The sequence below is a fragment of the Hyperolius riggenbachi genome, chromosome 6, assembly GCF_040937935.1.
Source record: "Hyperolius riggenbachi isolate aHypRig1 chromosome 6, aHypRig1.pri, whole genome shotgun sequence".
Classification (NCBI taxonomy): domain Eukaryota; kingdom Metazoa; phylum Chordata; class Amphibia; order Anura; family Hyperoliidae; genus Hyperolius; species Hyperolius riggenbachi.
Genome location: NC_090651.1, coordinates 375,317,700 through 375,340,095, shown reverse-complemented (window position 1 = coordinate 375,340,095; position 22,396 = coordinate 375,317,700). Strand labels below are relative to the sequence as shown.

Sequence of the window (22,396 nt, the reverse complement as noted above, 5' to 3'; positions counted from 1 at the left end):
ACCAGGCAAGGTGGCAGCAGCCGCCGGCTGGGACGCGGAGATAGCCGCCATGCCGCTCTCCCATGCGGCGGCATCTCCGCTATTCATTACACTCACATACAAATCAGTAGGGGTTGATTCACTAAAACTACACTGCTCAAGCAGCACAGCTCAGTGTGACAGCACAAGTAACATGTTCTAAGTAGGCACACTACTGCTTTAGCACTACTACCTTACTCGCGATACCCCAAAAACTAACGGCAGCTTCAATTGTCCCACCCTGGATCCTGTCAGGTCCAGTGACTTTGTAGGACGAGATCCCTGCACTTTGCTTGGCCCAATAGGCTGTCTGTCACTTGACAGGCAGCCTATTGGGCCAAAGTGCAGGGATCTCATCCTATAAATTGAATCAACCCCCAAGTCAGCTAGCTAATTGTACAAGCTGTTAGTCGATATTTCTCCTGTCTGGCTCTCGGGGAAATTGCTGATGTTGCTGAAACCCAAGCTGAAGACATGTCTGACACTTCCGCTGCCTGGAGGATCAACTGAATACACATCACCATGGCAACAGGGACATGAGTCCTCTGCTGCGCATGCGCACTGTCCCAGTTTGAAACATATTTTATGGCTCTCACGGAATTACATTTTAAAATATGTGGCATTTAGGGCTCTCTCAGCCAAAAAGGTTCCTGACATCTGATTTAGAGGCTTGCAAGCGCTCCAAGCCAATTTGCTGTTGGCCAATTTATTTCTTTATTTGGTACAGCTTCTTGCTTCTAATTAGTACTGCTGTAATGTGCATTTATGGCCATGTGTCACTAGGGGGCAGTGTGAGGTAATAACAGAGGACCTCTGCTTTTAGTTTCTATATTTTGTGCTAGTAGAGAGAGAATAAATCATTCCAAGAATTTAGAGCACAACGAGTTCTGCCGACTGAAGTCAAAAGCGGTACACTGATCTCAAACGAGATAATTTTATTGAAGCTGCCAATAAGTTAAAGGATACCACAACCGAACGGCTGTGGTAAAATTGACTGCAGCACTGTGTAGGGTAAAAGGAGTACATACCTTCCGTGCCTCCAGCCCCCCTCCGTCTGCCGCCATTCTTAGTTTATAGATGCCGGTGTCCGTCGACTTTCCTGACCCTTACCCCGGACATACTGCGCCCTGTGTGCGCAGTGTGTCCTTCCCCCTTGCTTCTGGCCGGCGCATAGTGCGAGGCTCAGAAGCACGCTATCCCCTTTCTGCTGCGTGTGCGCTCCATGACACCGAGCGTCACATGATTAGCATGATACGCTCGGAGCGCGTAATGTAATGGAGCGCGCACGCAGCAGAAAGGGGATAGCGTGCTTCTGAGCCTCGCACTATGCGCCGGCCAGAAGCAAGGGGGAAGGACACACTGCGCACACAGGGCGCAGTATGTCCGGGGTAAGGGTCAGGAAAGTCGCCGGACACCGGCATCTATAAACTAAGAACGGCGGCAGACGGAGGGGGCTGGAGGCACGGAAGGTATGTACTCCTTTTACCCTACACAGCGCTGCAGTCAATTTTCGGTTGTGGTATCCTTTAAATACAGCCACTGGTTTACATCAAGGAAGGGATATGGTGGAACGAGGAAAAAGTAGTAATCTTCAGTTCCTGGCCAGCACAGTATTTTGTCAACAGCTAAATGGTCAACCACAAGTTGCATAATAATGGTTACCTTATTATAATAACATTGGTTAGCAGTGGTGTGGTGGGCTCTAATAATGTGCTAATTAAGCGTATAATTGTTTTAGGTTTGATCTTTATTGATTGTCCTAAGTTGCCCATATATTACTTGACTTGGCAGCCAATCTACCATCCAATTTGTTAATTATAATCAAATAAAAAACGACGCCCCCAAGAGCAAGAAAAGTTGCAGGCCTGAAATTGGTCACATGTATCGATCAGACATGCTGCAAATTCTTGGGCCAACGTGCCCAAGTGGATGCACAGCGGTGACAGCGAGCGATATTGTGATGAGCAATGAATGCGATGGAATTCCAGGCGCTGTCCCCAAGTGTAAAATTATTTGTATGTGTAGTACAGCTAAGAAATGGAACATGAGTAGCACAGATATGAGTCTCATATTGTTTCCAGTACAGGAAGAGTTAAAGAAAACCTGTACTGAAAAAAAGTTCCCCCGGGGGTTACTCACCTCAGTAGGGGGAAGCCTCGGGACCCTATTGAGGCGTCCCCCGTTCTCCTGTGTCCCACGACGGTCCCACGGCGGTCTCGCTGCAGCCCCCGGAACCCACATCACCGCCGTTCCGGGAGGATTTTCGCAGCCGCTGTGGGACCGAGCAGGACAGGGGAAGCCTCAATAGGATCCGGAGGCCAGAGGCGTATCTAGAGGGGTACAGACATGGCTTGTGCCATGGGCCCCACAGCACCATGGCTGCCTCCTACTCCCTCATGCTTCACCACCTACTACTGAGAGATGTCTCTCAGGCATTTGTACCTGCTCTTATACTGGAGGACATTTCTCACTACCTATACTGGGGGGGTCTACTTCTACTGGGAGACACCTGCCAAATCTATACTGGGGGGGGGGGGGGTTACTTATACTGTGGGGAACCTCTTATTACCTATACTGAGGGACTACTTATACTGGGTGGATACCTCTTACCACTTATACTAAAGAAGGCTACTTATACTGGGGAGAAATCTCTAACTACATATACTGGGAGGGCAATGTACACATATGTGTACTTATACTGAGTGAACTACCTCTGGTTACTTTTACTTGGGGGTTAACCCTAGCAACCTATACTGGGGAGACTTGTATCATTGCAAGAAAAGAAGCTGTTATTATGGGACAAGGTGGTCTGATAGGTGGAGGGAAGGCAATTTCAGTGTTTGCCATAGGCGCTATGTCATCCAGATACGCCCCTGCCGGAGGCTTCCCCCACCCGAAGTGAGTACCCCCCAGGGGAGTTTTTTTTTTATTACAGATTTTCTTTAAGAAACTTCAGTTGTTATTTATGCAAAAGAGCTTCTGTGAGGGCTACGACTTTATAAAGCTGTGGACAGCACTGTCTTTCGAAGCTCTTATCTCAACTGTCTCTCATTGTTTCCTTTTTGTTTATGGTTTTTTCTGCAGAGAAAAGTTCAACGGGTCAGTGGCCTGCTCTGTGAAATCATTTACAATGCTGAGTGTATTGTGGAAACTTCAATTATTAGAGAATGATGAAATGTTATAAGAAAAAAAAGCTATATACTTAAAAATAAAAATATGACACTATTTTCTTTGCTACTAATGTTCTAGTAATTATCCGTATTACACAACCAATTCATTATATCATGAGTTTTTCGCTTCAGTGTCACCTTAAAATGATCACAGGTGGTGACATCTTTACTGCTGGCAAGGTGCATCAATTAGCAATGTCGATTCGTTCATGATTAACCGAAATTGTACATCCTGCCCGATCAGGTAAATTGGTTGATTCGACCAGATTTTATCCAATTTCCATTGATCTTACAGAATGGGTCATAATCAATTCTCCCCGATCTGAAAAAAAAAAGATCAAATCCAATGGTCCGATCGAACAGGAAAGTCAACTTAAAGGGACACTGTAGGGGGGTCGGGGGAAAATGAGTTGAACTTACCCGGGGCTTCTAATGGTCCCCCGCAGACGTCCTGTGTCCGCGCAGCCACTCACCGATGCTCCGGCCCCGTCTCCGGTTCACTTCTGTAATTTCAGACTTTAAAGTCTAAAAACCACTGCGCCTGCATTTGCCGTGTCCACGCTCCCGCTGATGTCACCAGGAGCATACTGTGCAGGCCTAGTATGGTCTGTGTCTGCGCAGTACACTCCTGTTGACATCAGCGGTAGTGAGGACACGGCAACGCAGGCGCAGTGGTTTTCTGACTTTAAAGTCTGAAATTCCAGAAGTGAACCGGAGACGAGGCAGGAGCATCGGTGAGTGGCTGAGCCAACACAGGATGTCTGCGGGGGACCATTAGAAGCCCCGGGTAAGTTCAACTCATTTTCCCCCGACCCCCCTACAGTATTCCTTTAAGTATTGGTACCTTAACAGGCGTGTAGGCCAATATGTGCCAACAAGAATTATCCAAAAAGGCGACATTACCAGTCCGTTTCGGGCCTCTATGGGCTCTTGCTCAAGCCCAACAATTTATACATGTAAAAAAGGGTTAATAATGCAAGGCAGGACTTCTTGGTGCGACTATTGCAGCAATGTTATAGTCCACGGCCCACGCATGGGTAAGGCCAGAAACCCACTAGGAGCGATTTCTAATCACTAGTGATTTGAAAAAGCTCTTGCTAATGCAATGGTATGGGGGATTTTTATAAAGTCACATCGCTCCAGTGTGAACACACACATAGGATAACATTCCCAAGAGCTTTCAAATCGCAAATCGCTCAGAAAATCGCTCCTAGTCGGTTTCTGGCCTAATTTGGGGATTGTAGGACACCAAATTACTTCTCCCTCCAAATTGCTATGGAGGAACAGTAAATTAACTGCCATGTATGCGAATAATTTCATAAGTCCCAGATGGGACAAGACAAGAATGGGTTCCGTGTGCAGTGTGCTCTGGGTCTGACTCAGTGATCGCTGTCATCTCAGGGCTGGTGCACACCAAGAGCGCTTCTGAGTGCTTTTAAAAACACTAGCACTTTGAAAAGCGCTTGGCTAATGTATTTGAATGGGATGGAGCACATCAGAGCGATGTGATTTTCTCCCAAACGCAAACATGGGTCCTGCAGCATTTGCGCTGATTTCTGAGGCGATTCAGCCTCAATGTTAAGTATAGGAAAGTGGAAAATTGCTCTGAAAAGCGCAGACTAGATCAGAGCGATGTTCCAAGCGTTTTTGTTACAGAAGCTGTTCAGTTCCAGCTCTACTGTAACAAAAAATAAAAACCGTTACACCAAAATGCTCCAAAAATCACTAGGCATGATTAGAAAATCGCTAGGCACATACCTACAATCACTTCAAAAAGCGTTGAGCGTCTGCGATTACGCTAGCCCTTTTTGGTGGGCACTGGCCCTTTCTCTGGATGTCCACATCTGTCTCATCCGAAACTAAAAATTTTGATAATGTTATTAACTTATCACTATCACTTTTGAACTATTGAATATAGGATACTGTTGAGACCATCAGGCGTTGAAAATTTCTAAAGTTGAATTGAATCCTGGGGATTTAGTTGTGTTCATTATAGACCTATGAACAAAAAGCAAAAATGCAAAAATATATAAAAATATATATATATATATATACATATATATATATATATATATATATATATATATTGATTGAGCAGTTTTACAAAGCAGGAAGAAAGGGGTACAGTTAAAAATGGCGCCGGCCAAATAATGGCGCCATTTTTAGAACGATATTTTAAAACTATATTTATCGTTTTATATACAAAACGATAATTATCATTTTTAATGGCTCTGCACGAAATTTATAGTTTTGAACGTTATCCCTAACGAATCTGCCGCATTCCCAATGCTCTAATCTAACTAAATCCCCCCTAAATCCCCGGGGGTCAATCCGGCAGCGTTTCCGAGTGAGGCAGGGCTATGAGCTGCAGCCCTGCCTCACACTTGCCTGTCATCGGCGGAACTCCGCCTCTCCCCCGCCCCTCTCAGAGAAGGAGGACTGAAAGGGGCGGGGAGAGGCAAAACGATAAATTTTGTGCAATTATTACATGTAAAAAACAATAAATTTCGTATGACCCCCTGCGCCATTATTTACCCATAAAAACGATAAATATCGTTTTATAATGAAACTCAATGAGGCGCCATTTTATATCATTGTCGCCATGCGCCATTTTTAACTGACCCGGGAAGTAAGACATCTTCCCTTCCTTCCATCTCTCTGAAGGATTTATACATTAAAGGAAAACTTAAGTCAACAAAAAAAAATGAGATTTACTCACCTGGGGCTTCCCTCAGCCCCCAGCAGCCGATCGGTGCCCTCGCAGCCCCGCTCTGACGCTCCAGGACCTGCCGGCGAACACTTCCGGTTTGGCCGTCACCGGCCGACAGGCATGGGAACGCGAGTGATTCTTCGCGTTCCCCGCCTGTATATCGCCCCCTATGCTGCTATTGCGACCAGCTGGATCACACCAGAGCGAAGTGCCAGCTGGCCGCAATAGCAGCACAGGGGACGATATACAGGCTGGGAACGCAAAAAATCACTCGCGTTCCCATGCCTGTCGGCCGGTGACGGCCAAACCGGAAGTGTTCGCCGGCGGGTCCTGGAGCGTCAGAGCGGGGCTGCGAGGGCACCGATCGGCTGCTGGGGGCTGAGGGAAGCCCCAGGTGAGTAAATCTCATTTTTTTTTGTTGACTTAAGTTTTCCTTTAAATGAAAGACTCATCCAGAGAGATGCTCAATGAAAGAGCGCCATCTATTGGCTCCACACTGTTAAACAAAAGTTTGTAAATATGTTACTGGCCTAATCAACGGTCGCATCCATTACTGTTATTTTTATTATTGCTGTATATAAATACTGAGAAAATTAGAGGTGCATTAAATCGAATTCAAATATTCAAATACAATGTCGTGCTGCAATCACCTTTTAAATCACACCTGAGGTGAGAGAGATATAGAGGCTGACATATATATTTCATTTTAAACAATACACATTGCATTGTTGACCTGCCTCTATCTCTAGTACTAAAAATAAACCTACCTTCTTTATGTAACTAAAGAAAGCTCTGCACTACAGAGGATACGTATTGCTTGTTATAGCTGTCCTTCTTCTCTTAAAGAGAACCAGAGATGTGGACACTGGCGGCTGAAATTAAAGTGAACCAGAGACGAAGCATCCTCATGTATTTTACCATATATATCAGTGGGAACATTAGAGAAAACACCTACCCTGCTCTGTGTTTCATTCTGCACTGCTCAGCCTGCTTGTTATCAGCCCTGATAAAATCCCTGACTGAGCATTCAGTCTGGCTTTGCTCAGGAATATTTATAGCTCAGTCTGTGTTCTCTCATGTCTTTTCAAGTCCAAGCCTGCCCCCTGCTGGCTCTGCTCAGGAATCATTATAGCAAAGCCAGACTGAATGCTCAGTCAGGGATTTTATCAGGGCTGATAAGAAACAAGCTGTGCAGTGCAGAATGAAACAGAAAGCATGGTAGGTGTTTTCTCTAATGTTCCCACTGATCTATATGGTAAAATACATGAGGGTGCTTCGTCTCTGGTTCACCTTAATTTCAGCCGCCAGTGTCCACATATTTGGAGATGAGGAATCTGTACATCATTTCATCTTTATAAATGTTCAACCAATCAGATCCTCTATGGTGATACCATAGAGGCAAAGGGGGCAATTGCCCCAGGGCCCCAGAGCCTGTGGGGACCCCCAAGTTGACCCTCCTCCTCTCCAGCTATGGTGACCCATGAGAGTGGGGATGCTGTGTGTTTACTCTGTGTAGAAAAGGAAGGAGGTGATAATGGGCACCCCAAAATGCTTTTTAGGGGACATGTCAGGGCCGAAGCAGAGGCGAGAGAAGCTCCAGCCTCAGGGCGCAGTGTATGACGGGCACACAACTCACTCAGCTATCATTCCCCTATTGTGATTTAAAGGGACACTTAAGTAAAAAAAAAATGAGTTTTACTCACCTGGGGCTTCCAATAGCCCCCTGCAGCTGTCCGGTACCCTCGCCGTCTCCCTCCGATCCTCCTGGCCCCGCCGGCAGCCACTTCCTGATTCGGTGACAGGAGCTGACAGGCTGGGGACGCGAGTGATTCTTCGCGTTCCTGGCCACAATAGCGCCATCTATGCTGCTATAGCATATATCATATACCCTATAGCAGCATAGAGGATGCTAATGTGTCTGGGAACGCGAAGAATCACTCGCGTCCCCAGCCTGTCAGCTCCTGTCACCGAAACAGGAAGTGGCTGCCGGCGGGGCCAGGAGGATCGGAGGGAGACGGTGAGGGCACCGGACAGCTGCAGCGGGCTATTGGAAGCCCTAGGTGAGTAAAACTCATTTTTTTTTGTTTGACTTAAGTGTCCCTTTAAAGCAAAGATAAATACAAAAAAGGTATACATGGCAGTGACTGCAAGCCAGATCAGTGGTGCTCAGCAGAGCTCGAATATTCGAGTAGCTCGAATATTCGAGCTCTTTTTCAGCTATTCGAGCTCGGTATTCGAGCTCCGAATAGCTGCAGCTATTCGAATGGGCTATTCGCGTACACTCGAATAGCCCATTCACTATTCGAGCTATTCGAGCAAACGGCGCTATTCGAGCTCGGTACCGAGCTCGAATAGCGTCATAGCCCAGATTGATGTCCTTAGAGCCAATCAGAGGGCTCCCAGGCCCTCTGACGGCAGCCAATCACAGAGGGGGACCCTGGCCAGCCCCTACCCTATAAATAGCGGCCGCCATGTTACGTTTCTCCGTCCTTGCCTGAGACTTGCATAGAGAGAGAGTTGCTCCTTTGTGCTTTGGCTTAGCAAGAGCTTTATTGTGGTCATTTACCTAGCGTTTTTGCTCACATACACCTCCTATACACACATATATATTTTTGTTAGTTAGTTAGACATTGTATTTTAGTTAGTAGCTTTTGTGTTACATAGAGACAGACACAGCTGCTGCAGGCTTACAGCTTTAGGCCTCAGGGCCTGCCTGTGTGGGCAGCTGTCCTCCTGTCCTCTGTTTATTTCTCTCTATTCTATACCAGTATTTCTGCTGTCCTTTACTACTGATTGTATTAGTATTGTAGTTATATACTGTAACTGTACTAGGACACTCACTGTCACTGTTCATAGGCTACTAGCTGCTCCTGCGTGTGTGCACTCACTGTCTGTGTACACACACTACACACACTCTATTTCCAAGTTCTGATAACTGATTGATTATTGTAATTGAATATTGTAATTAGTTAGTTGTACTCACTGTTACTACTTACTGTACTAGGAGTCTTGGACACTCAGTCACTGTTCATAGGCTACTAGCTCCTGCGTGTGTGCACTCACTGTCTGTGTACACACTACACACACTCTATTTCCTTCTGATAACTGATTGATTATTGTAATTAGTTAGTTGTACTTACTGTTACTACTTACTGTACTAGGAGTCTAGGACACTCAGTCACTGTTCATAGGCTACTAGCTCCTGCGTGTGTGCACTCACTGTCTGTGTACACACTACACACACTCTATTTCCTTTTGATAACTGATTGATTATTGTAATTAGTTAGTTGTACTTACTGTTACTACTTACTGTACTAGGAGTCTAGGACACTCAGTCACTGTTCATAGGCTACTAGCTCCTGCGTGTGTGCACTCACTGTCTGTGTACACACTACACACACTCTATTTTCAAGTTCTGATAACTGATTGATTATTGTAATTGAATATTGTAATTAGTTAGTTGTACTCACTGTTACTACTTACTGTACTAGGAGTCTCGGAGACTCAGTCACTGTTCATAGGCTACTAGCTCCTGCGTGTGTGCACTCACTGTCTGTGTACACACTACACACACTCTATTTCCTTCTGATAACTGATTGATTATTGTAATTAGTTAGTTGTACTTACTGTTACTACTTACTGTACTAGGAGTCTAGGACACTCAGTCACTGTTCATAGGCTACTAGCTGCTCCTGCGTGTGTGCACTCACTGTCTGTGTACACACTACACACACTCTATTTCCAAGTTCTGATAACTGATTGATTATTGTAATTGAATATTGTAATTAGTTAGTTGTACTCACTGTTACTACTTACTGTACTAGGAGTCTCGGACACTCAGTCACTGTTCATAGGCTACTAGCTCCTGCGTGTGTGCACTCACTGTCTGTGTACACACTACACACACTCTATTTCCTTCTGATAACTGATTGATTATTGTAATTAGTTAGTTGTACTTACTGTTACTACTTACTGTACTAGGAGTCTAGGACACTCAGTCACTGTTCATAGGCTACTAGCTCCTGCGTGTGTGCACTCACTGTCTGTGTACACACTACACACACTCTATTTCCTTCTGATAACTGATTGATTATTGTAATTAGTTAGTTGTACTTACTGACTGTTACTACTTACTTACTTACTGTACTAGGGACACTCACTCAGTCACTGTTCATAGGCTAGCTCCTGCGCGTGTTTGCGCGTGCGTGCACTCACTGTCTGTAGTGTACACACACTAAATTTACTTGTGATTACTACTGATTATTGTAAGTTGTAACTGCTAGTTGTACTTCCTGACTGTTACTACTTACTTACTGTACTAGGGACACTCACTCAGTCACCTCACCCACCAACCCACTCCATTAAAGTACCCCACTTTTCACCCGCCCTTTTAAAAAACTTTTGTCTATACGCCCAAAACATCGAAGATGTCTGGAAGTGGCAGCCAGCGCGGTTTGGGCAAGGGGAAGGGCAGCAAGGGAATCAGGAGGAGAGGGAGCAGCATTGTGGCAAGCCGCGGGCGCGGGCGCGCCACCATGCACAGTTCCGCAGCAGCAGCAGCAGCGTCAGTGGCTAACATTCCTCCCATAGCCACTGGCCGTGGACGCCTTGGGCGCCGCCCAGCAGGAGCATCTGCAACTCACGCTGCAGAGACACAGCAGCAGCAGCGTGTAGCACCTGCTCCGATTTTCCTCCAGCCGGGTCGGAAACGTCCCATTGAGGAAAAGCATGCAGACACTGTGGTGCAACTCATGAGGATGAGCAGCCCGCCATCAGCTCTGCATCTGAGGCCACCACCCTCACCACCACCACCACCACCCCTGTTCGCAGCAGCCGCCCAGCAGGGCCTGGGGAGGAGGCCAGTTCACCGTCAGTTGGCGACCTGTCATTCAGCAGTCTTTTGACCCCAGGCATCATGAGTCAATTGTCTGCTGTTGTTGGCGATTTTGAGGAGGAGATGCTGATGGGCACTTTGGGGGATGAGGGATTGGACAGCAAGACTGTGGCGACAGTCAAGCAGCCCATCCATGCATCAGGAGAGGAGTTTGGGGGGTCCTCATCCCAGCAGGACATGTTTCAGGAGGGGGAGGATGATGATGACCCGGTGACAGACAGAGACTGGGTGCCACCACCTCCAGGGGATGTCGTCCTCAGCAGCTCTGAGGAGGAGGAGGAGGATGCTCTTGTGGGCCTTGCAAGGAGGCGCATCATTGCAAGCATTGGCAGCAGCAGTAGGCAGGTCCCACAGCCTGCTGGTGTCTCAGGCTCAGCAGCAGCAGCAGCAGCATCTGCCAGTACCACCACCAGCCGCACCCAAGCCCCCCAAGCCCCCCCCCCAACCACCACAGGGAGACAGGCAGCAGCGCTTCCATGCCGTAGGGGGATGTTTCTGTCACCAATCTGGCGCTTTTTCACCATGCCCACAGTGTACAGCAAGTACGCCACTTGCAACCACTGTCAGCGGAAGTTGAGCAGAGGTGCAGACCCCTTAAAGTTCTGCACCAGCTCGCTCATCAACCACCTTGCTGCGAAACATTTCCACCAGCATCAGGAGTTCCAGAGGCTGAAGGCATCTGGTGCTGGCAGTGGCACCACACCCATCACTGCACAGCCTTCAGCAGCAGCAGCAACAGCAGCCACCCGCCCTCCTGCTCCTCCAGCAGCACCAGCAGGAGTGCGGAAACGCACTGCTCCTCCCCCCTCTGCAACTCCTGCCGCCAACACTGAGGCCTGTTCTGGCAGCCAGTCCTCAGTGGCCTCCTCCGCTGTGTCTGCTGATTCCCGTGCCAGCAAAAGGCCACGCCAGAGCCTTTTGAGCGAGTCCTTCCAGGGGGTGGTTAGGGCTCTGCCTCCCAGCAGCCGTCGCGTGCGGCAGCTGAACGGCTTGCTGGCACGGGCCATGTGCTCCCAACTCCTGCCATACACGCTCGTGCAGGAGGGGAGCGACATTCGTGCGCTGCTTGCTTGCGCAGCCCCAGACTGGCAGCTCCCCAGCAGACACTTTTTCTCCCGCAAGGCCATTCCTGCACTGCACCGCTTTGTGATGGCCAATGTGGAGCGAGGGCTGGAGCACGCGGTTGGTGAAAGGGTCCACGTCACCATGGACTCCTGGAGCAGCCGCTTCGGGACAGGCCGCTACCTGTCCTTCACTGTCCACTGGGTCAGCTTGGTGGAAGGGGGTGAGGATGGGAGAGCAGCAGCGGGCACAGCAGCAGCAGCAACACAGTGGGTGGTGCCACCCCGCAGGGTCAGGGGAACTGCAGCAGGTTCCTCCGATCCTCTGCCATCCTCCGGCACACCTGGCCAAACCCCCCGCCTCAGCAGCAGCGTGAAGGCCCGCCACTGCCAAGCGCTGCTGCACTTGGTCAGCCTTGGGAAGACCAAGCTGACGGCAACCCATGTGTTGGCCAAACTCCAGGAGCAGGAGAGGATTTGGCTGACCCCCAGAGGCCTCAGAGTCGGAGAGGTGGTGGCCGACAATGGGGCCAATCTGGTTGCCGCAATAGACAGGGGAAACCTGACCCACATCCCCTGTCTTGCCCACGTGCTGAACCTGGTGGTGCAGAAGTTCTTGCGCACCTACCAGGGGATGGGCGAACTGCTGGAAACGGCAAGGAACGTTGTGCGTCACTTCCGGCGCTCAGCTGCAGCCTGTGCGAGCCTGGAAGACGTGCAAAAGGAGCTGGATCTGCCACGCCATCGGCTGATCCTTGACGTTCCGACTCGCTGGAACTCCACCCTGGCGATGTTGGAGCGTCTGGTTGAACAGAAGCGCGCTGTCAAACAGTACCTTGCCCTGGCCACTGTTTCCGCCGCTCAGAGAAGGGACAAGACCAGCAACATCCCGTCCATCGTCCCCGATGATGACTGGAGGCACATGCAGCAGGTGTGCTTAGTGCTGGCTCCCTTTCTGCAGGCCACTAACATGGTGAGCAGGGACCATGCTATGGTCTGCGAGTGGGTGCCCCTGGTTTGTCTGCTGAACAGGGCCCTCGATGCTTTGCTGGAACAGGGAGCGGCAGCCTTGGACCAGCAGGAGCGGCAAGCAGCTGCACAGTCCACCTCTGAGGGGGAGGAGGAGGAGGACTTGGTGGAGGTCCCTGACCTTGCTGCTGATGAGGGGGATCAGCACAGTGCAGCTGAGTTGGTGCGGGGGTGGAGAGAGGATGAGGCTGACGAGGCAGAGGAGGAGGATGAGGACAGCAGCACTGCCGTCGATGTGCCAGCAGACGTGGCCCGCCTCTTCCCAATGGCAGCGCACATGCTGACGTGCCTGCGCAGAGACCCCAGGGTGATCCAGATGAAGCAGAGGGAGGACATCTGGATCAGCATGATGTTGGACCCACGCCTCAAGGGGAAGTTGAGCCAGTTCCTGCCGCCTGCAGGAGGAGACCCAGCGCAACAAATAAGGAGCTTGCAGCAGGCCCTTGTTGAGCGCTTGGAGGAAGCCTTCCCCCAGCCTTCCACCCCCACTGTCCAGCAGCCAGCACAGAGGCAGCAGCAGGTGCCTGCATCCAGCAGCAAGCGCCCCACAGACCTGCTGTCTCTCAGCCACGAGCTCTACAGGACTGTAGAGGCTCCGGCAGCAGTGACTAGAGAGGAGGTGCATGCAGCAGCATCCTCCACCGGTCACAGCCAGCGCCTGACCCGCATGGTGGCTGACTACATGGGGTCCTACAGCGGGCTTGACAGCGATGCCCCTGTTGATCCCATGGAGTATTGGGTCAAGCGCCTGGAGATCTGGAGCGAGCTGGCGCAGTACGCCCTGGAAGTGCTGTCCTGCCCCCCTTCCAGCGTGCTGTCCGAGCGCTGCTTCAGTGCAGCTGGTGGTGTGGTCACCGAGAAACGCTCACGTCTGTCTCACAAGTCTGTGGACAGACTGACGTTTCTCAAGATGAACCAGGCGTGGGTGGAAGGCGAGTTCCTGGCCCCTGTTGTCGGCGAGAGGGGGACATGAACTGGCTAAGAACCATCGTTAATGTGCCTTACCACCCTTTACCACCTCCTGGCTCCTGCTCACTAAGCCAGCCTGGTTCACTTTGACTATTACGTCGCCTGCAGCCACACATTTTACACCTACAGTGGGCTGCTGTGTACTGCCCTTCTGCTGTCTGTCTGTGTTTCCCACTGCCAGGGTACACAGATTTACCTTCTGCTGCCACTCTGCCACCAGCTATTACGTCAAACAATAACTTTATATCTGTGTAATTTGTCTTACAAACAAAACCAAAAAACCATAAAAAAAAAAAAAAAAGTTTAATTTTTCTGAGGTGCCCGGGTTGAAAACTGTGTTGTCCCAGTTGTGTATTGGACACGATGTGGGCTGCACGACCGCTGTCTGGGACCTCCTGTTGTGTTCATTTACGGCCTGGTATCACCGCTAGGTACCAGGGCTATTATGTCACGCTGCCTGCCTGCTGCCACACTCACACTACTCCTCCATTCCTCCTGCTGATGCTGCTGTCTGTCTGTGTTTCCCAACGCCAGGGTACACAGATTTACCTTCTGCTGCCACTCTGCCACCAGCTATTACGTCAAACAATAGCTGCTCACATTACTCCTTCATTCCTCCTGCTGCTGCTGCTGCTGTCTGTCTGTCTGTGTTTCCCAACGCCAGGGTACACAGATTTACCTTCTGCTGCCACTCTGCCACCAGCTATTACGTCAAAAAATAGCTATATCTGTGTAATTGGTTGTAAAACCAAAACTACAAAACCATAAAAAAAAAAAAAGGTTTAATTTTTCTGAGGTGCCCGGGTTGAAAACTGTGTTGTCCCAGTTGTGTATTGGACACGATGTGGGCTGCACGACCGCTGTCTGGGACCTCCTGTTGTGTTCATTTACGGCCTGGTATCACCGCTAGGTACCAGGGCTATTATGTCACGCTGCCTGCCTGCTGCCACACTCACACTACTCCTCCATTCCTCCTGATGATGCTGCTGTCTGTCTGTGTTTCCCAACGCCAGGGTACACAGATTTACCTTCTGCTGCCACTCTGCCACCAGCTATTACGTCAAACAATAGCTATATCTGTCTGTGTAATTAGTTGTAAAACCAAAACTACAAAACCATAAAAAAAAAAAAAGGTTTAATTTTTCTGAGGTGCCCGGGTTGAAAACTGTGTTGTCCCAGTTGTGTATTGGACACAATGTGGGCTGCACGACCGCTGTCTGGGACCTCCTGCCTGCTGTGTTTATTTACAGCCCTGGTATCACCGCAAGGTACCAGGGCTATTATGTCACGCTGCCTGCCTGCTGCCACACTCACACTACTCCTCCATTCCTCCTGCTGATGCTGCTGTCTGTCTGTGTTTCCCAACGCCAGGGTACACAGATTTACCTTCTGCTGCCACTCTGCCACCAGCTATTACGTCAAACAATAGCTGCTCACATTACTCCTTCATTCCTCCTGCTGCTGCTGCTGCTGTCTGTCTGTCTGTGTTTCCCAACGCCAGGGTACACAGATTTACCTTCTGCTGCCACTCTGCCACCAGCTATTACGTCAAAAAATAGCTATATCTGTGTAATTGGTTGTAAAACCAAAACTACAAAACCATAAAAAAAAAAAAAAGGTTTAATTTTTCTGAGGTGCCCGGGTTGAAAACTGTGTTGTCCCAGTTGTGTATTGGACACGATGTGGGCTGCACGACTGCTGTCTGGGACCTCCTGCCTGCTGTGTTTATTTACAGCCCTGGTATCACCGCTAGGTACCAGGGCTATTATGTCACGCTGCCTGCCTGCTGCCACACTCACACTACTCCTCCATTCCTCCTGCTGATGCTGCTGTCTGTCTGTGTTTCCCAACGCCAGGGTACACAGATTTACCTTCTGCTGCCACTCTGCCACCAGCTATTACGTCAAACAATAGCTGCTCACATTACTCCTCCATTCCTCCTGCTGCTGCTGCTGCTGTCTGTCTGTCTGTGTTTCCCAACGCCAGGGTACACAGATTTACCTTCTGCTGCCACTCTGCCACCAGCTATTACGTCAAAAAATAGCTATATCTGTGTAATTGGTTGTAAAACCAAAACTACAAAACCATAAAAAAAAAAAAAAAAAGGTTTAATTTTTCTGAGGTGCCCGGGTTGAAAACTGTGTTGTCCCAGTTGTGTATTGGACACGATGTGGGCTGCACGACCGCTGTCTGGGACCTCCTGTTGTGTTCATTTACGGCCTGGTATCACCGCTAGGTACCAGGGCTATTATGTCACGCTGCCTGCCTGCTGCCACACTCACACTACTCCTCCATTCCTCCTGCTGATGCTGCTGTCTGTCTGTGTTTCCCAACGCCAGGGTACACAGATTTACCTTCTGCTGCCACTCTGCCACCAGCTATTACGTCAAACAATAGCTGCTCACATTACTCCTTCATTCCTCCTGCTGCTGCTGCTGCTGTCTGTCTGTCTCTGTTTCCCAACGCCAGGGTACACAGATTTACCTTCTGCTGCCACTCTGCCACCAGCTATTACGTCAAAAAATAGCTATATCTGTGTAATTGGTTGTAAAACCAAAACTACAAAACCATAAAAAAAAAAAAAAAGGTTTAATTTTTCTGAGGTGCCCGGGTTGAAAACTGTGTTGTCCCAGTTGTGTATTGGACACAATGTGGGCTGCACGACCGCTGTCTGGGACCTCCTGCCTGCTGTGTTTATTTACAGCCCTGGTATCACCGCTAGGTACCAGGGCTATTATGTCACGCTGCCTGCCTGCTGCCACACTCACACTACTCCTCCATTCCTCCTGCTGATGCTGCTGTCTGTCTATGTTTCCCAACGCCAGGGTACACAGATTTACCTTCTGCTGCCACTCTGCCACCAGCTATTATGTCAAAAAATAGCTGCTCACATTACTCCTTCATTCCTCCTGCTGCTGCTGTCTGTCTGTCTGTGTTTCCCAACGCCAGGGTACACAGATTTACCTTCTGCTGCCACTCTGCCACCAGCTATTACGTCAAAAAATAGCTATATCTGTGTAATTGGTTGTAAAACCAAAACTACAAAACCATAAAAAAAAAAAAAAAGGTTTAATTTTTCTGAGGTGCCCGGGTTGAAAACTGTGTTGTCCCAGTTGTGTATTGGACACGATGTGGGCTGCACGACTGCTGTCTGGGACCTCCTGCCTGCTGTGTTTATTTACAGCCCTGGTATCAGCGCTAGGTACCAGGGCTATTATGTCACGCTGCCTGCCTGCTGCCACACTCACACTACTCCTCCATTCCTCCTGCTGATGCTGCTGTCTGTCTGTGTTTCCCAACGCCAGGGTACACAGATTTACCTTCTGCTGCCACTCTGCCACCAGCTATTACGTCAAACAATAGCTGCTCACATTACTCCTCCATTCCTCCTGCTGCTGCTGCTGCTGTCTGTCTGTCTGTGTTTCCCAACGCCAGGGTACACAGATTTACCTTCTGCTGCCACTCTGCCACCAGCTATTACGTCAAAAAATAGCTATATCTGTGTAATTGGTTGTAAAACCAAAACTACAAAACCATAAAAAAAAAAAAAAAAAGGTTTAATTTTTCTGAGGTGCCCGGGTTGAAAACTGTGTTGTCCCAGTTGTGTATTGGACACAATGTGGGCTGCACGACCGCTGTCTGGGACCTCCTGCCTGCTGTGTTTATTTACAGCCCTGGTATCACCGCTAGGTACCAGGGCTATTATGTCACGCTGCCTGCCTCATTGACTGCCTGCTGCCACACACTCATCCTCCTCCTCCTGCTGCTGAATTTACCTCCTGCTGTCTGTGTGTTTCCACTGCCAGGAAGCACATACAATGGCGCTTCCAACATGCGTGCGCCACCAGCTATTTGTTACGCTCAAAAATAGCTGCATTTCTTTAAAGAAAAAAATTTGAAAAGAGAAATAAGTGAAGAAGAAGACGATATAGAAGAAGATGAAGAAGATGAAGAAGAAGAAGATGAAGATGATGAAGAAGAAGAAGATGAAGAAGAAGAAGATGAAGATGATGAAGAAGAAGAAGATGAAGAAGAAGATGAAGATGATGAAGAAGAAGAAGATGAAGAAGATGAAGATGAAGAAGATGAAGATGATGAAGAAGAAGAAGAAGATGAAGAAGAAGATGAAGAAGATGAAGAAGAAGAAGAAGAAGATGAAGAAGATGAAGATGAAGAAGATGAAGAAGATGAAGAAGAAGAAGATGAAGATGATGAAGAAGAAGAAGATGAAGAAGATGATGAAGATGATGAAGAAGAAGAAGATGAAGAAGATGAAGAAGATGAAGAAGATGAAGAAGATGATGAAGAAGATGAAGAAGAAGATGAAGAAGTTGAAGATGAAGTAGATGTAGAAGAAGAAGAAGAAGAAGATGAAGAAGATGAAGAAGATGAAGAAGAAGATGAAGAAGATGAAGAAGAAGATGAAGAAAAAGAAGATGAAGAAGAAGAAGATGATGATGAAGAAGATGAAGAAGAAGAAGAAGAAGAAGATGAAGAAGATGAAGATGAAGAAGATGAAGAAGATGAAGAAGAAGAAGATGAAGATGATGAAGAAGAAGAAGATGAAGAAGAAGATGAAGATGATGAAGAAGAAGAAGATGAAGAAGAAGAAGATGATGATGAAGAAGATGAAGAAGATGAAGAAGATGAAGAAGAAGAAGAAGATGAAGAAGTTGAAGATGAAGTAGATGTAGAAGAAGAAGAAGAAGAAGATGAAGAAGATGAAGAAGATGAAGAAGAAGATGAAGAAGATGAAGAAGAAGATGAAGAAGAAGATGAAGAAGATGAAGAAAAAGAAGATGATGAAGAAGAAGATGATGATGAAGAAGATGATGATGAAGAAGATGAAGAATAAGAAGAAGACAATATAAAAGAAGAAGATATAGAAGAAGATATAGAAGAAGAAGATATAGAAGAAGAAGATATAGAAGAAGAAGAAGAAGATATAGAAGATAAAGAAGAAGAAGAAGAAGTATATACAGTACTGAACAAATTTCTGGACACAACTTCTCTTTTCAACTTTTTTTTTTTAAAGGAACATCCCCACATAATCACTTGCTGTTGTTACTTGGAAAAAAAGAGGTTTCTTGCATCATTCACCCTCAAAACAAGTGTTGGAAGCTATTTAAGGCCATTTCGAATAGTCAGCTCGAATAATGAGCTCGAATACCGACTCGAATAGTGAGCTCGAATTCCGAGGTCGAATCGAATAGTAAAAATTATTCGACTCGAATATTCGACTGATCTCGAATAATTTACTATTCGAATTCGACCTAACTCGAATTTTGAAAAGGGGTATTTGAGCACCACTAAGCCAGATAACTACAGATTAAGGTGTTGGGGGCCCTGGGGTGCCTCTTAGTCTAATAGCAATCAGTGTGTGACGGCTGGGGTGGGAGGGATGGGGAGGGGCCTTTTAGTGTAATAGCAATTAGTGTGTGATGGCTGGGGTGGGAGGGATGGAGGGGCCTCTTAGTCTAATAGCAATCAGTGTGTGATGGCTGGGGTGGGAGGGATAGAGGGGCTCTTAGTGTAATAGCAATCAGTGTGTGACGGCTGGGGTGGGAGGGATGGGGAGGGGCCTCTTAGTGTAATAGCAATTACTGTGTGACGGCTGGGGTGGGAGGGATGGGGGAGGGGCCTCTTAGTGTAATAGCAATCAGTGTGTGACGGCTGGGGTGGGAGGGGTGGAGGAGCGCACTTTGGTGTCTCAGCCTTGGGTGCTGGGGCTCTGAGACATATGATAGACACCTAATGATATTGTGTGGCAGGAGGGTATTGCATTGGGCCTCACAGCTGGCTCGGGGGCCCTGGGGATGATTTGTTTGGAAGGGGGTGTCGGGGGGCGAAGTTACTTTTGCTGCAGTTGAAACCCATGTTTATATTGGGATTTTGGGGTTTGCCAGAGAGCAGAGTTTTAGGGCCTATAGGCTCCAGAGGTGTAAATCTGGCCCTTACTATAATCTCCTAAATTGGAGTGAGGTCAAAGATGATTTATCTTTGGGAAATTGTTTATGTTATAAAGCTTTTAACAAAAGGTCGAGTCAAATTTCTGACTGGAGTTCCTCTTTAAATTATGCTTCTGTTTATATTATATGTTTATTTGACAGCATTATATTTGAAAAAGCCACAGTGCTCAATACTGTTCTATTTATTTGACAGCGTCTCATAGAACGAGGGAAATGGCTGCACAAATCGGGACAGCTGCAAAAAACAGCTTCAAGATTTGGGGTAAGACAATGTATTACCTAGTGTTACGGGGGCAGTTCACAAAGCCTCCTAAGTGGCAGAAATATAATTTCCTGATAATGATAATTTACATATGTATTCATCTCAATACTGTATTCACTGAGCCATTTATTCTTATTGTATCGTCAGTGGAAGTTATTTGTGTTTAATTAGCTTTTGGGACCCTGCCCAAAGGCTTACAATCTAGAGGGTGAGGTAGGGACACGAGGGGTAGGGGGACCAGAGTTCAGCTGTGGGTTTAGAGCACTTGTGAGGGGTGGTAGGCCAGAGTGAAATGGTGAGTTTTGAGGGCCTTCTTGAAGGTGTTGAAGGAGGGGGCTGCCCTAATGAGTGGAGGTAGGGAGTTCTATAGTGTTGGAGCGGCTCTTGAGAAGTCTTGGAGGCGTGCATGGGACTGGGTGATGCGGGGGACGGTCAGACGAAGTTCATTTGAGGAGGAGCGGAGTGAGCGGCCCCAACAGCGCTGCGTAATATGTTGGCGCTTTATAAATACAATAAATAATAAAAATAATAATAATTAACACAATTTTTTAATCTAACCACCTGAGATGAATAAGAAAAATGATGCATACCTGGGGCGTCTTCCCCCCCTTTAGGCTGATCGCTGATCGCTCCCATAGCTGTCCTCCGGGGCTGTCACGATTCTTCACTAGCCAGCCCCGTCCTTTAAATTAGCCATTTCCCCTCCCCGGGACAAGTAACTACGTCACCGGCAAACTATGTCCCTGCAAATTTCCTCTTCTCCTTGCAGGGACATAGATACTATGCAGGCGCAGAACGTTCCAGGCTGTGGGAGTGTGACGGGGAGGAGGGGGTTGCGTTTGCAGCCAACCATGCGCAGAAGAGCGTGGCTGGCCGTATTACCTGGTGGAATTAGAAGACAACGGAGAGGACGGTAAGGGGGCCCACACACCTAATGGGGCTTGAGGAGGCCCCAGGTAAGTATAAATATACCAAGGAAGCCCATCTCCTGTTTCCTTTAAAAGTAGTAGAATAAAAAATAATTTTACTCAACTACTACGGTAGCAATCTAGTAAACTTGCTAAAACCCCGCCCCACTGTCAGCAAAACTGTGGCCCACCTCCAGCCCTTTTGCGCAGCCCATACAATTGACATTTTATATGACTGTAAAGAGGGCAGTTTTCTTTGGTGGAAGCTTATTGGGACTAATGTAACTCTAGTTAAATAAAATCCTATACTATACGCACTGTGCTTGTGTTGCAAGATGTTGTTGCTTATCAAATCAATATTTCATAAAAAGCTTTGTTTTTCTTACAAAGCCCTCTTAAACCAAGTTACTTGCAATCCAAGGTTTTACACACACATATATATCCTTCAATATAGTATTTAACTAGCGTTCTGGACAAGCTGAGCTCATCCAGAGATGCCGGAGGTCACTGCTCAGGCCCTGGTGGGCCAATTTGAATTTTTTTTTTTTGAAACACGCAGCAAGCACTTGCTAGCTGCATGTTTCTCCGATCGCCGCCGATCCGCCGCTACCCGACGTGAAAGAGGGCCCCCCCACAGACCCCGTGGGCAGCCTGGCCAATCAGTGCCAGGCAGCACTGAGGGGTGGATCGGGACTCCGTCTGACGTCACGACGTCGATGACGTCGATGAGTCCGATCGTCGCCATGGCGACGGGGGAAGCCCTAAAGGAAATCCCGTTCAGAACGGGATTTCCGGACGGGTCTTCACGCCAGCGACAATCGGAAGGGTGGGAGGGATGGAGCAGGGAGGGGGGAAGCATGTAGCTAGCGATAGGCTACCTACATGGAAAAAAAAATTAGGTAAAAAAAAAACTCCCGCGGCCGTGCGCAGCACGGAATCAGAACGCCAGGGAGGTTAACTAAATGCTTCAAAACTGCACCAGATTTTTTACTTTAGATTTTAAATCTGCCATTTTTTCCAGTCTGTCTCTCACCACAGCAAGCCATAAGTTAATCAATGTATTAGTTATCAGCAATGCCTCACTATTTGACTAACGTTTTCTGTATTTTGTTACTTTCCATTATAGGTGGCAGTATGCTTCATTGGCTCCACATTGTTTTGCGTCTTTCAGGCACCAGCCTGCTCTGGATGGCATTGGGCCTTTATCACATCATCAAGCCACTTCTGCAAAAGACATTATCAGGTACTTTGAATGTATTGTAAAAATGTGTCTAAAAAAAGGTAGAAATAACTACAACAGTTAGAGGAAAATGCCTTTTGTGCCATCTTTGGTCACAAAGCACTTTGCCAAGTTTTGGGGGCTTAGAACTGGTCCCCAGGCTTAGAAACACTCTTATATACATTTG

General features: G+C 47.8%; 1 protein-coding gene across 3 annotated transcripts in view; it reads left to right on the top strand.

Annotated features, from left to right (window-relative positions):
* LOC137521963 (microtubule-associated protein futsch-like) overlaps positions 1-22,396 on the top strand; it is a 286,151-nt gene that overhangs the window by 185,695 nt on the left and 78,060 nt on the right. For all 3 annotated transcript variants that reach the window (XM_068241930.1, XM_068241928.1, XM_068241929.1), the window contains exons 2-3: positions 20,014-20,082; positions 22,117-22,233. In XM_068241930.1, the coding sequence (XP_068098031.1) occupies positions 20,034-20,082; positions 22,117-22,233 (166 nt within the window). In that variant the 5' untranslated portion in view covers positions 20,014-20,033. The remainder of the gene's footprint in view (positions 1-20,013; positions 20,083-22,116; positions 22,234-22,396) is intronic.